A 14,847-nucleotide genomic window follows, 5' to 3' on the forward strand; every position below is an offset into this window, starting at 1 on the left:
GAACTCGTGACCTCTTGGACACACGACAACAACGTTTACTTTTTCCATTTCATGAAGTTGCATAAAATTTTGAGGTCTAAAAGTGGTCATTCATACAACAAAAAGAAAATCAGCATGATCAATACATATTTTGGTCAAACAATTTGCTACAGAAACAGAATGAAATGGCCTGCAAAATGAATATTTGTTATAAAATCAGCTTTAAAACCGCCAAATTTGCTGAAATTTTGTGCATGTCAAGCCTTCAGACGTGACCATAAGAGCGTTTTACCCGAAATCAAACCCGACATAAGCAATTTATCAAACACCTCATCTACTTCAAAGAAAACCAGATTTCAATAACTCCATTCAAAGAGTGGTTCTCTTGTGGTCCCAAACACACCTAAAACGCATTCATACTCATTCCTCTCGACTATAATGCTACAAAATTATGTACAACATTAAATCGGAAACTTTACATGTAAAATCCTAAACTTTTACAAATTTGCTGAAATTTTGTACATGTCAATGACTGTCTAGCCTTCAAACGTGACCCGAGAACTTTTTACCCGAAATCAAACTCAACAACATAAGCAATTTATCAAACCAGATTTCAATAAATCCATTCGAAGAGTGGTTCTCTTGTGGTCTCAAACACACCTAAAACGCATTCATACTCATCCCTCTCGACTATAAAGGGCGGCCCGGTGCACTACGCGTCCCCACCGAGCGAGGGTCCGGGGAAGGGTCCCACCACAAGGGTGTACTGGGGGCAAACCTTTCCCTGCCAATTTATTTGACAAGAGGCCGCTCCTAAAACTCGAACCCGTGACCTCTTGGTCACACGACAAAATTCTGTACAAAATTAAATCCTAAACTTTAGGTGTAAAATCCTGAACTTTACAAATTTGCTGAAATGTTGTGCATGTCATGACTGTCTAGGCTTCAGACGTGACCCGAGAGCTTTTTACCCGAAATCAAACTCAACATAAGCAATTAATCAAACCAGATTCCAATAACTCCATTCAAAGAGTGGTTCTCTTGTGGTCCCAAACACACCTAAAACGCATTCATTTTTGTGCATGTCAGCCTTCAGACGTGATCCGAGAGCTTTTTACCCGAAATCAAACTCAACATAAGCAATTTATCAAACCAGATTTCAATAACTCGATTCAAAGAGTGGTTCTCTTGTGGTCCCAAACACACCTAAAACGGATTCTTACTCATTCCTCTCGACTATAATGCTACAAAATTCTGCAATAAACTTTATATATTGACATAAAAATCCTAAACTTTACATTACTGTGTAACATTAATTTAAATCAGCAAGACTTGTCCATCTACATTTTCGATGTACATTCAATTAATTCCTACTCCATAACGATCCCTTACGCTCCCAAAACTGGATCGTTATTACGATTAATGGCAAATATCAACAAAACGTGACTTTGATCATACAAAGCTGTGGAGAACTTCTTAAAACCTCAATTCGGAGTCCTAAAAATGGAAGAATAATCAAGAGAAAGATCCACTTCCTCATCTGAGCTAGAGGAACTAGAACTGGAATCCCCAAGTTCATTCAGTACCTTCGCAAGTTTCGCCGAAATATTGCCATTTCGGTTGAGACGAGTCTCCAAATTTAGTGCTGCAGGTGAACCGTGCTGGATAGGAGAAGCAAAAGGTACAGGCTGTTCAACTTTTATTCGCTTAGCTCTCTTGGGTGAAGAAAATGCATCATTGTTATCTATGTTTCCGACCATGTCTGCCATGAAAATTTAGGATATTAGAGATATAACAATCAAATGCGAAAAAACGCTAAATTCAGTTAAATTGTCTTTTAAAACATAGCTAGAAAACGTAAAAAGAAATTGAAACAGTAATGGGAAAGCAGAAACGGTATTGAGTTTCACTGCAATATAGCAACTTAAAAGGATAGTGCAATTAAGAATAACCATTTGTCTGTATAATGGAGACCGAAACGGACACTGAAAATGTCATTTCTAAAACATAGTATTCAAAACGTAGCTAGGAAATGAAAACGGAATTAAAGCAGAAGAGGAAAAGCCACTAACATTCTAAGGTGTTGCTGTATTGCACTAAAACTCAATAGTGTTTCTGCTTTTCAGTTTCTGTTTCAATTTCCGTTTCCTAGCTATGTTTTAGAAATGATGTTTTTCGGATTCCGTTATACCGACAAATGGTCGTTCTTAACTGCACTATCTTAACAAGTTGTTGCTATATTGCACTGAAACTCATTATCTTTTCTGTTTCAATTTCATTTTAGTTTCCTAGGTATGTTTTAGAAATGACGTTTTCGGTGTCCATTTCGGTTTCCATTATACAAACAAATGATTATTCCTAATTGCACTATCTTTCTTAGTTGTTGCATATTGCACGGAAACTCAATAGTGTTCCTGTTTTTCCGTTTCTGTTTCAATTTCGTTTCTATTTCTGTTTCCTAGCTATGTTTTAGAAATGACAATTTTGGTTTCAGTTTCCGTTATACAAACAAATGGTTATTCTTAACACCGCTATCTTTCTAAGTTGATACTATATGCACTGGAACTCAATAGCTTTTCTGCTTTAATTTTGTTTTTGAATACAAAGTTTTAGAAATGACATTTTTGGTGTCCGTTTAGGTTTCAGTTTCCGTTATACAGATAAATGGTTATTCTTAATTGTATAATGGAAACTGAAACCAAAACCGAAACGGAGACGGAAAACGTCATTTCTAAAACTTAGTATTCAAAATATAGGTAGGAAACTAAAATGGACACCAAAACGAAATTAAATCGGAAAAGCTATTGAGTTTCAGTGCAATACAGAATCAACTTTGAAAGATAGTGCAGTTAAGAATTACCATTTGTCTGTATAACGGAAACTGAAACCGAAACAGACACTAAAAACGTCATTTCTGAAACTTAATTTTCAAAACGTAGCTAGGAAACTAAAATGGAAACAAAAACGAAATCGAAACAAAAACGGAAAAGCAGAAACGCTATTGAGTTTCAGTGCAATATAGCAACAACTTAGAAAGATAGTGCAATTAAGAATAACCATTTGTGTGTATAATGAAACTGAAACTGAAATGGACACGGAAAGTCATTTCTAAAACATAGCTAGGACACTAAAATGGAAACAAAAACGAAATTAAAACAGAAATGATATTGAGTTTCAGTGCAATGTTGCAACCACTTAGAAAGATAGTGCAATTAAGAATAACCATTTGTCCGTATAACGGAAACTGAAACAGAACCGAAAAAATGTCATTTCCAAAACATAGTATTCAAAACATAGCTCGGAAACGGAATTGGAAACGAAAATGAAATTGAAACAGAAACTGAAAAGCAAAAATATTGAGTTTCAGTGCAAACTTAGAAAGATAGTGCAATTAAGAATAACCATTTGATACCCTCTACTTTCCGTTTGAGGGCCTATTCACTTGCCAAAACAAAAGGTAAATTACATCCATAGCCCCCATCACAATTAAATAATAGTTCTATGAGACTAGTGCATAAGCTGTGTAAAAATAAAATCTATATGTATTTTAATTTTTTGTGTTTTTCTAATTTAATCAGATATATCGCCTCGCCTCTCGCCTCCCCTCAAGGTGATATTTTGCCCTTATCGCCTTCCTCCTTTAACAACTATAGCATTACTAATATTATGACTTCTAAACTTCATTGCTTAACATAAAAATCCTTGAACTTATATAACTGTAATATTAAAGTCCAAATAAACAAAAATCCATTAAAAAGTTACTGAAATTATGAGGATAAAATAGATATTTGACGGTAATTTTTGGTGAGATGGGCTAATATCCCAAAACATATCTTAGAAAAGGACCATTGATTCCTAAAAGGAGAAGGATTGCTTCGCATATACGTGGAACCATATAGCTATTTAATTAAGAAATATGAGACATCTAACAATTTTAAACGTGAAACTACCTTGAGAGAGTGAAAAAACAAGTGCATTTGTATTGAAATATAACCATACCAGTTACAGTAAATATCTACATATGTCCAGGAGCAATTCGGATTATGAGGTAATCATGTCAAAATCGTGTCAAAATGTAAGAAAAGTGATAATCGTGCCAATCATATCATGTCAAAAATTACCACCCTTGTTAATAAGCCTTCCAACAAAGTCAAGGTATATGAACTTTGACTTACCCGTTCTTTCTCCACCACTTGGATTTGGATTCGTTCCCAAGAGCAGTTTCACTACATTCCATCAAAAACATAATGGAAATATTAGTCTAACTCACCCAAAACATAGCTTAAAAGGTGAATTTTCACATATATAATGGATATATGAACTTTGACTTACCTGTTCTTTCCCCACTACTTGGATTTGGATTTGGATTTGTTCCCAATAGCAGTTTCGCTACATTCAATCGAAAACATAATAGAAATATTAGTCTAAGTCACCCAAAACATACCTTAAAAGGTGAATTTTCACATATATAATGGATATATGAACTTTGACTTACATGTTCTTTCCCCACCACTTGGATTTGGATTTGGATTTGGGTTTTGATTTGGATTTGGATTTGTTCCCAAGTGCATTTTCACTACATTCAATCAAAAACACATTAGTCTAACTCACCCAAAACATACCTTAAAAGGAGAATGTGCTCATATATATAAGAAGCAATATAATGTGAGTTAAATATATTTAACGTATATCACTCACGCGCCCAGAACTATCTAAAACGTGAAACAAATATTTATGGAAACTAACATTGAATACAAGGCTTTGATACTATGTGGATATTAGCCTAACTCACCCCAAAAGTACATCAAAAGAGAAGGATTGTTTCACTAATCAAGCAATATGAGAATAGGACTATCAGTTTATCACAACGGCAATACGATTTACAAAGACAAACCACTCAACACGACTCATTTGACAAGATTATCATTTTGTTGCACTTATATATCATATCATACCTAATCATATGGAACATATAAATTACACGGTACAACTCGTTTTGACACCCTAATCTGAGATATTTTACACATAAATACAAATAATTGAAATGAAAAATGAGATTCAAGCATTGTATAATACCTGCATTTGTATCAGGAGATAGATTCGCAAGTCCACCCTTCTCAATCTCCCAATCCTTCTCCAAAGACAAAACCCTCTCACTTAGCCCCTTGAGCATGCCTTTATTGACAGCCATTTCAGTCTCAGCATTCAATTTAGCACATTCAAGCTCAGAGTTCTTCCTTTTCAGCTCAATAATCTCTTCCTTATCATCTTGATTCTCTTTGACTCTCTTCAACAATTCATCTTGAACTTCCTTGATTGTCCCTCTACAGATATGCAATTCAATCTCAGCATTCAGCTTAGCACTTTCAAGCTCACAGTTCTTCCTTTTGAGCTCCTCAATCTCTTTCTTATCGTATTCATGGTCTTTCATTATATTCAACAAGCAATCTCGCTCTTCTCTCAATCCAGTAACCAATTCCTTCAATTCCCCAGACTCCTTCTCAAACCTCCGCAATCCATCTCGCTCTTCCGTCAATCGAGCAACCAGTTCCTTCAACTCCGTACATTCCTTCTCAAACCTCTGGAGTCCATCTCGCTCTTCCGTCAATCGAGTAACCAGTTCCTTCAATTCCCCACACTCCTTCTCAAACCCCTGCAATGCATCTCGCTCTTTCGTTAATCGAATAGCCAATTCCTTCGATTCGGCATACTTCTTCTCAAATCTCTGCAGTTCATCTCGCTTTGCCTTGACTGTCCGTTTACAGACATCCACTTCAGTCTCAGCCTTCAACCTAGCACATTCAAGAGCACAGTTCTTCATTTTGAGAACAACAATCTCTCTCTTATCTGCTGTACTTTCTTCCATTTTCTCCAAATATCCAGCTCGCTCTTCCGCCACATGAGTAACCACTCCCCTCAATTCCCTATTCTCCTTCTTAAACATCCGCAATTCTTCCGCCAACCCTTCGATTTCTCTGTCCTTACCCTGGATTTCCATCTTCAAATTCTCTTCTCTAGATAAGAAAACCTCTTCCACTTGAGTAAAAGATGTTTTCAGTAGCTCCGACACCGCCGAGCCTTCCACCTCCTCCTTAACCTCTACAATTTCAGTTCGACCAGCCATTTTTCGAATGAACAAAACTGTGAAAATGAGTATTGAAATTGATCTGTTCTCTTCTCCAATACGATGGATCGGTTCCTTTATTGTCAGTAATGAAGCGAAAATGGCAATTGGCGAGAAAGGAATCTGTTCTGTAGCCTTCCTTATTTGAATTCATTTTACAGCCTTTTTTTTTCAAACACATACACTGTTCACCTATCACACTTTTGTAAATAACTTATCACTCCTTACATTTTCACTTAAAATACTTTTTAATCCTTATATTTTAATAATACACTTTTTAATCCTTTTATTTTAATAATTTTTTTTAATTACAATGAAAAAAATGTTATTTGAAATTTGATTAATTGAAAATTGGGATCCGCACATGTCCTGAATCCACATTAGGGATGCAAATGGGGCGTCCCCATCAGTGATCTGCCCCGACGGGAACGAAGAATCCCCGATAAGGATCCTTATGGGATGGGAATGGGGATAATTTTGTTCCCCATGACAGGGATGAGGCGGGGATGGGAAAGGTATCCTTGCACCGCGGGGATCCCCGTCCCCGCCTCGTTAATCTCCGATGAGGATCCCCGATTATTCTCTATGATAATTGATTTTTTTGGATTATTTAAGTACATTTTAATTAGGTGATTGGATGTTTTCAATTTTTAGTTTTTTTTATTTAACAATTTCGAGAATGGTTGTTAATACCTGATATTATTATCCACTGTTTCCTAAACGTTTTTATTTTACTAATTTATTAAATATAAACAGTGATTCCTCACGATGAATGGGGAATATGGATAACGTTTTTGGAATATTTGTAAACGGTGAATGGGGAGCCCCATGAGGATGGGGATTCCCCATAGGATTAGGATCAATTTGTCCCAATTTAGCTCGTGAGGATGTGGATAGTGAATCCCGAATAGACGAGGATGGAGATAGGAAATGTATTCTCTACCTTGCTCCGCCCCGTTTATATCCCTAATCCACATGAATAAAGACGGGTATGATTTTTTTCCTTATTTCATCAACGGATGATGATGGAAATTTTCCAAATAGACATGGATGGAATGGGGAAGCATTCTCACCTCATCATGTCCCATTTGCAGGTCTATGTATACTTTATATTTGGAATAAGGTAAAAAAAAAATTCCATAGTTTTTTTTGGAGAAGTATCAATTTAGGTTTCATGTACAAAATAACATTAATATAAGCTTAATATTAAAAAATTGTATCAATTTAGAACTCGATAATGGAATAAAGACACATCATTGATATTACTCTGTTAAGTTCTGTCAATTGTATGTATGGGAGAAACCAGAACTTAACGGAATAATAGGAATGACGTGTCCAATCCGTTATCGATATCTAAATTGATACTTTTTTTTTAAACGTTAAGCCTATATTTGTGCTATTTTTTTACGTAAAGTCTAAATTGATACTTCTCCAAAAACCATAGGCTTATTTTGATACCTTATACATTCATATTTTATTTGTCGGAGTTGAATTGTCAGGTTTCAGGTTGACTCTGATTCTTACCGAGTTGTTGAAGAATAGCAAAAACTTAATTTATCGGGTTTCAGGTTTACTTAAAATACTGTGTAGTCCTTCTATTTTAATAGTACATAGTTTAGTCTTTAGTTTTTATTGGCTTAATACATCAGAAGCCCCATGAACTTATCTAAAAAGTTTGATTGGCCTCTCAACTTATATGGTGTCTCATTAGCCGCCTAAACTTGCTTAAAGTATCATGATTAAATCTCTAAATCTATAAAAACATTGTAAAAATATACAAAATAAAAAGATAATTTGTTATAAAGACTTAAAATCACGAATTATGTCTTTATTTTTAAGTTTTGAATTTTTTCACATATTTAGATAAATTGCAATACATATCAATTTAAACAAGTCGAGGGGACAAATGGATCACTTTAAGTAGGTTCATGAAGCCAATAGGTCACTAAAAATAAATTTAGGTGGCTAATAAGTTATTTTAAACAAATTGAGGGACTAAGGAGACATTATGTAAATTCAGATAGTCAATTAAATTTTTTAAACAAGTTGAAAGAGTTTTTAATGTATTAAGCCATTTTTATTCTATTGAACCGATCAGACCCTTATAAATGACCTAAACTGTTTAATAATTTAAATAATTGAAGGAAACTGTTTGAATAAAAAAATTAAAGACTAAATACTGTATTATTAAAATATAAAGACTAAACAATATGTTAGTTAAAAAAACATAAATACTAATAAATTATTTATCCTATTTTTATATTATAAACTTATAATTACTTATTTTTTTTAGCCTACTAGTGCATGAACCCCATTTTGAAGAATGGAACATTGAAATTATTATATTTCATAATGATATTATTCAGAAATTTTTTAAATTACGAACAAAGAAAATGTTATTTAAAATTTGAGTAATTGAGAATTGAAATCCGAACAGGACATGAATCCACAGAGATAGAGACGGGAACAATTTTTTCCTTATTTCATCAATAGTGACGAGAATGGAAATTTACCATCTAGATGGGGATAAGGATGGAAGAGTCATTCTCATCTCCATCCTACCTCATTTGAAAGCCTATGTAAGTGTTATATTTTGTTCGGATTGTTATCGTGTATTATGTTCATTTTAAATCAATAATTTTAAAAAAAAAAAAAATCAATATTCAATCAAGTTTAAAAACATTTCATTCTTAAATGTATTATGAAATTGAAAATAAATAAATTAATTGATAGGTAAATAATACAGAATATATGAATAAAATATTTGATTTTTTCTTTAAAAATATCTAAAATTGATCTAACTAATCAACAATAAATCGTTTCCTAATTAATTATATTTAATTCTTAACCTTCGCTTAAAAATTCAGTAATATTGGATTTAATATTTGACATCGACCATGAATTGCAAAAAATATGAATGAATCTTACTATAATTCTGATAATTCTCAAGGTTGTAAAAATGTTAGGCGCTAATCGGGCGGATAAGACCCTCTATAATTAATCAGAGATTAGTCGGGGATTAATCGGTGATTAGTCGGATTTGTACTTTTATATATTTTATTTGGTAATTAACAAATTGTTATATACCTTCAATAAAAATATGTACTATACTATCTAAAATTAATGATATAAAGCAAAATAAATCACAATAAAAAAATGTTGGCTTAATACATCATTTAACCCCTGAATTTATCCAAAAAAGCTTGATTGGCCCCCTGAACTTTCAAAATATTCCGATAGCCCCTGAACTTACATAAAATATTCAGTTAGCCCCCTAAACGTAGGTAAAATGTAATCAATTGATCACTCGGTCATAAAAAAGTAAATTAAATGCGGATGATGTATTCCACGAGTCTTAAAAAAAGTAAAACGATCAAAATCGGAGTATATGATTCTAATATTAGAGAAGACAAGTTGTATAGTTGAGCAAGCGATAACTTCCTTTTTAATCTATTTTTTAATTATGTAATAATATTCTAAGACGCGTGGAATACATCTTCCGCATTTAACTTACTTTTTTTTACGACCGAGTGATCAATTGATTACATTTTATGCAAGTTCAGGGGGCTAACTGAACATTTTATGCAAGTTCAGAGAGCTATCGGAATACTTTGAAAGTTCAGGAGGCCAATCAAGCTTTTTGGATAAGTTCAGGGGCAAATGATGTATTAAGCCTTATATTAATAAGACCCAGCCTTCCTTATTGCGAAAATGGCAATTGGCGAGAAAGGAATGTATTCTGTAGCAAAAACACCCTAACGTTGACCGGAGTAATTTTACTTTTAAATTCTAAAATTGTGTAATTTTATTCCTAACGTTGACCGTCAATAGTAATTTTATCCCTAATATTGATGAGTTTCATCAATTTGAGAAATAATTCATCAAACCGTGTTATCGATCATGAATCTATCATCTACGTCTCAAATGTGCGTTATTTTATCGCTCATTAGTAACAGATTTTATCGCTCATTAGTAACAAATTATAAACATATGATTAAATGCGAGATTTGTTAAAAAAAAATAGTCTTTTGTATGAGTCTGATAAAAAAAATCAAATATTTCGCTAAATTTATAAATATTAATCTCCAATTCTATTATTGAATTATACAAAAAAAAAAAAAAAAAAAATTTTTTAGAACTAACTAATATGCAATTGGCGGAAAATAAGAAACAAAATATGCGTGTTTTATAATAAATCTGAAATTGACCCAACTTGGCAACTTTAAGAGTAAAATTGCTCTTGTCTACTAACGTTATGAGTAAAATTGCTCTTGACGGTAAACGGTTATTTTTACAGTGTATCCCCTTTTGTAAATCATTTATTACTCCCTACCTTTTTAACAAAAATTCATCTAGTCCTTATATTTTAATAATACATAATTTAGTCTTTAACTAAACTGTTTCTAGTACTTGTATTTTAATAATTCAAATATTTTGGGACTAAATTGTTTGAATAAAAAAAATTAAAAATTAAATATTGCATTATCAAATTACGTAGACTGAGCAATATGTTAAATAAAAATATAAAGACTAATAATTTATTTACCCTATTTTTTATATTATTGAAAGGCTTAATTAATACCCTCACAGTCCCCTCAAGTTGGCTCAATACTGCAACTGATCCTCCGTACTAACACTTTTAACCAATAACTCCCAACTTGCTTATTTCGAACAACTAACCCCTCAAATGGTTATTTCGGGAGTTTTTTTTTTCCATTTACTTAATGTATCACTAGATTAGTTAGATGTAGCAACCGATAATTTGAAATATTTTATTTCTGATGTAGTATTATGTTGAATGTTTTTTTGGATTTAGGGGTTATTTGTTCTAAATAAGCAACTTAATGAGTTATTTATTCCAATTGAGCAATTTGAAGGATTATTTGTTCCATATAAGCAAGTTGAAGGAGTTACTTGTTAAAAGTGTAAATACGGGTCAGTTGCAGTATTGGACCAACTTAATGGGCTACGATGGTATTAAGCCTTATTAAAACTATATTTACTATTTTTTAGCCTACGCATGAGCGGAATTTTGAAGAATTCAATGTTGAAAGTATTATATTTTCATAATGATATTATTAGAAAGCTTTTTTAAATTACAGTAAAAAAATATTATTTAAAATTTGAGTAAGAATTGGATCCGAACAAGACGTGAATTCATGGAGATGGAGACGGGAACAATTTTTTCCTAATTTCATCAATGGTGACGAGAATGGAAATTTACCATCTAGACGGGGATAGGGATGGGGGAGCCATTCTCATCACTAGGGTTGTAAATGAGCCGAGCCGCTCATTACCGGTTCGGTGGTCGGCTCGATTTGTAAACGAGTCGCTCGTGAGTGTGATTTACTGGCTCGGTTCGTAAACGAGCCGGGCTTGAGCAGACCAGAGCTCGGCTCCAAAGCTCGCGAGCAGGCTCGATTAGGACATTTATGAACAAATTTTAGTTTTGTAGAAAACTATATAGTTTTATGTTAGTTCACAAATATTTAAACTTAATATTATTTCATTTGTTATTAGATGAGTTTGTTCACAAACATAATAAATGGGTAGTAGACGAACTATTTGTAAGTATCTTATTTATTTATTCACGAACTTTGCTTGTGAGCTTGTTTATGTACACAATTGAAGAGCTATTTGCGAGCAAACTTCATAAATATAATTAACGATTTTACTCACAAACAATTTATGGTTAAATAATTTTCTTAATGAACCAAGTTCAAAGAGTATTTTAGACTCGAAACAAGCTCGAAGCTCGGCTCGAGCTCGTTTAATTTTTAATGAGCTGAGCCGAACTTGAGCAAGCCAAAACTCTGCTCGGACTCGAACTCGTTAATTTTATAGCGAGCCGAGCATGAGCAGGTCAAAACTCGGCTCGACTCAGCTCGATTACAGCCCTATTCATCTCCATCATGCCTCATTTGTAAGTCTACGTAAACGCTATATTTTATTCGGATTGTTATTGTGTATTATGTTTATTTTAAATCAATAAAGTTTTAAAAAATTCAATATCCAATTAAGTTTAAAGACATTTCATCATTCCTAAATACATTATGAAATTGAAAAAACTATAAATTAATTGATACATAATATGAGAATAAAATATTTGATTTTTTTTTAGTAATATCTGATCTAACTAATCAACGGTAAACTATTTCTTAATTAATTGCTTTTTATTCTTAACCTCCGCTTAAAAATCTAATAATATTGGATTAATATTTGACATCAACCATGAATTGCAAAAATATGAACGAATCTTACTATAATTCTGATAATTCTCAAGATTGTAAAAAACGTTAGACGCTAGTCGGACAAACAAGACCCTCCAAAATTAATTAAGGATTAGTCGGGGGATTAATCTGAGATTATTCGGATTTGTATTTTTTGTATGTTTTATTTGTTAATCAACAAAATGTTATATACATTCAATAAAAAATATATGTACTATACTATCTAAAATTAATGATATAAAGCAAAAAAAAAATCACAATAAGAAATGTTTTTATTAATCATCGTTTAGGCGGCTCCTAGGTGGTCTAGACGGTGTCGAGACGGTCTAGGCGGGACTTAAGCGATCCAGACGAATTTGGTTTTGAACAGTGACAATTCTATAGTCGCTGCTTCGAGTAAAAGAAAAACTTAGCAGAATACACCAAATGAAAATAAAATTAAATACTCTCTTATTAATTTAATCAGTATATATATATAGATATTTTATATTAATTCTATCTATGTACATTTACAATTATACTCTTAGACTTAAATATATTAATAATCCTTTCAAAATGGAGGCTATAATGAAACAAGACCCAGTTTGGAAAGAAAAAAATAAAGAGAAGAAGCGAATAAGGGTTCAATAAGAAAATATAGGAAGTGGAAAGGAAATCGAAGCGAAGAGGTTCACGAACAATGGAAATCAATATTCAAATGTTTGGTTTGTTTGTGAAAAACTGGATTAGAAGCGATATGAATAGCAACCTCATTGTCACAGTGTAGGGCAATAGGTAAAGGAAGGTGAATTCGAAATTCGCGTAATAAATAAAAATACATTTGAGTCAACAACTTATGTTGGTTATACTATGGCACTGACTCGGTGGAAGACTTGCTAATAATAGGTTGCTTTTTAGCTTTCCAAGATATTAAGGCAGTACCAAAAAAATGGAATAACCACTAATAGATCGTCGTGTTTCTTTGCAGCACCTCCAATCAGCATTACAGTAAGTTGTACGGCGCAAATAGGTAGAAGCACTGTAAAATAAACCATAATGAATAGTACATTTGAGAAATAAAGCATCAAGATGATATAACAAGGCCGATTATAAATTGACTAAGTTGTTGAACAGTAAAACGTATACGGGTCGAGTGAAATTTAAGTAGAGTAGTGGTCCAACAAGACGACAATAGTTATTTGGAGCAACGATAGGGTGCTAAAAGATGGATCCAAATTGATACAAGACTGCATAGGTTAAGAAGAAGGATTAGCCGAGGTTAAACTCGTATCAGATAGCAAGTCCAAAGTAATAATTCTGTTGAGATAAAAAAAAATCCAATTAATTTTGATCTCGAGCAAGTTTAATGCTCAAAAAAAAATGTTTAGCAAGACCAAGATCTTTAATAGTAAAAAAAATGTTATATCATTCCATCTGGATAAACAATATGCTTACTTTGCAGTATATTTTATTATAGATATATAATAATTTTATTCCCGAATATCCAATATAAAGTATTTGGGAATTGAGATTGGGTTGGGTCTAATCGAGTTTTACATTTAGTTCTCTTATTCAAGCTCAACTCATACTATATCTATATCGAACTTATATCAGACTAGGCAAGTAACTTCTAAACTTAAGCTCTGTTTGATGAGCCACTTAATTATTTAAATAAAAAAATTGAACATTTATTTAATTTAAGTATGTTTAATAACTATTTTTTAAAAAACATTTAAATTATTCAATTAAGTTAAAATCACTTATTTTTATAATTCAAAATTTTTTTAGACATTATATCCATTTGGATCCCTAAACTAACGCTTCAAAAACAATTAGGACCCCAAACTATCAAAATCATCAATTAGATCCCTGAACTAAAACTTCAAAATCAATTAGGTCCCTAAAATCGGAAACTGTGACAATTTGATATAGACTGTAATAATATTTGTGTTGATTCAAAATGAGATTGAGAAAGGTGTGAAATTATTCAACCGAATAATTTTTAATGAGGCCTCAATTGAAGATTTTTATTTAGAATTGGGATTCAAATGATGATTTTTAGCTTGTTCAGGGACCTGATTGATAATTTTGATAGTTTAGGGTCCTAATTGACTTTGAAGCCATAATTTAGAGATCCAAATAGGTGTTATGTCTTTTTTTTTTTAAGTTATATGTTATCAACTAATATTTTTATATTCAGTATTTATCAAACAATTACATCATTTAATCTTTTTAGTACTTATAATATTCAACACTTAAAATTAAATATTTCTTTTTTTTGTTAGTTCTATCAAACATCATTTATTTTAGTCTGTCTAACTAATATATTTATATTAAAAAAAGTAAAATTACAAATTAAAATTAAATTGTGATTATTGAACACAAATAAATATATAAATTTACATAAAATAAAAGCGATCCGGATATTTAGATTTGGAAATGTCAAATATACATATTCAAACACATCATGTATTAAGCATATTCTTGAGAGTCGCTAAAAAAAAAGTTTGATGTGAACACATGAGGAACAATGCC

At 32.2% G+C, this 14,847-nt stretch overlaps 1 protein-coding gene across 1 annotated transcript; it reads right to left on the bottom strand.

Annotated features, from left to right (window-relative positions):
* Positions 1–1,215: 1,215 nt before the first annotated feature.
* Positions 1,216–6,219, bottom strand: LOC136215515 (uncharacterized). Its single transcript, XM_066002941.1, has 5 exons — positions 5,056–6,219; positions 4,475–4,555; positions 4,312–4,368; positions 4,155–4,205; positions 1,216–1,741 (listed from the first exon to the last, which is right to left on the bottom strand). The coding sequence occupies exons 1-5, from the start codon at positions 6,101–6,103 to the stop codon at positions 1,464–1,466; spliced, it is 1,515 nt and encodes a 504-aa protein (XP_065859013.1). The 5' UTR covers positions 6,104–6,219; the 3' UTR covers positions 1,216–1,463.
* Between the last annotated feature and the right edge of the window lie 8,628 nt (positions 6,220–14,847).

The sequence above is a fragment of the Euphorbia lathyris genome, chromosome 1 (assembly GCF_963576675.1).
Source record: "Euphorbia lathyris chromosome 1, ddEupLath1.1, whole genome shotgun sequence".
In the NCBI taxonomy this organism is placed as follows: domain Eukaryota; kingdom Viridiplantae; phylum Streptophyta; class Magnoliopsida; order Malpighiales; family Euphorbiaceae; genus Euphorbia; species Euphorbia lathyris.

Excerpts from the sequence above, each read along its gene's own strand:
- LOC136215515 (XM_066002941.1), bottom strand. The coding sequence starts at position 6,103 with ATGGCTGGTCGAACTGAAATTGTAGAGGTTAAGGAGGAGGTGGAAGGC. Across the intron at positions 4,556-5,055 it reads ATCTCCTGATACAAATGCAG|TGAAAATGCACTTGGGAACA; the intron begins GTATTATACAAT and ends GATTGAATGTAG. Across the intron at positions 4,206-4,311 it reads AAGTAGTGGGGAAAGAACAG|TGAAACTGCTCTTGGGAACG; the intron begins GTAAGTCAAAGT and ends GATGGAATGTAG.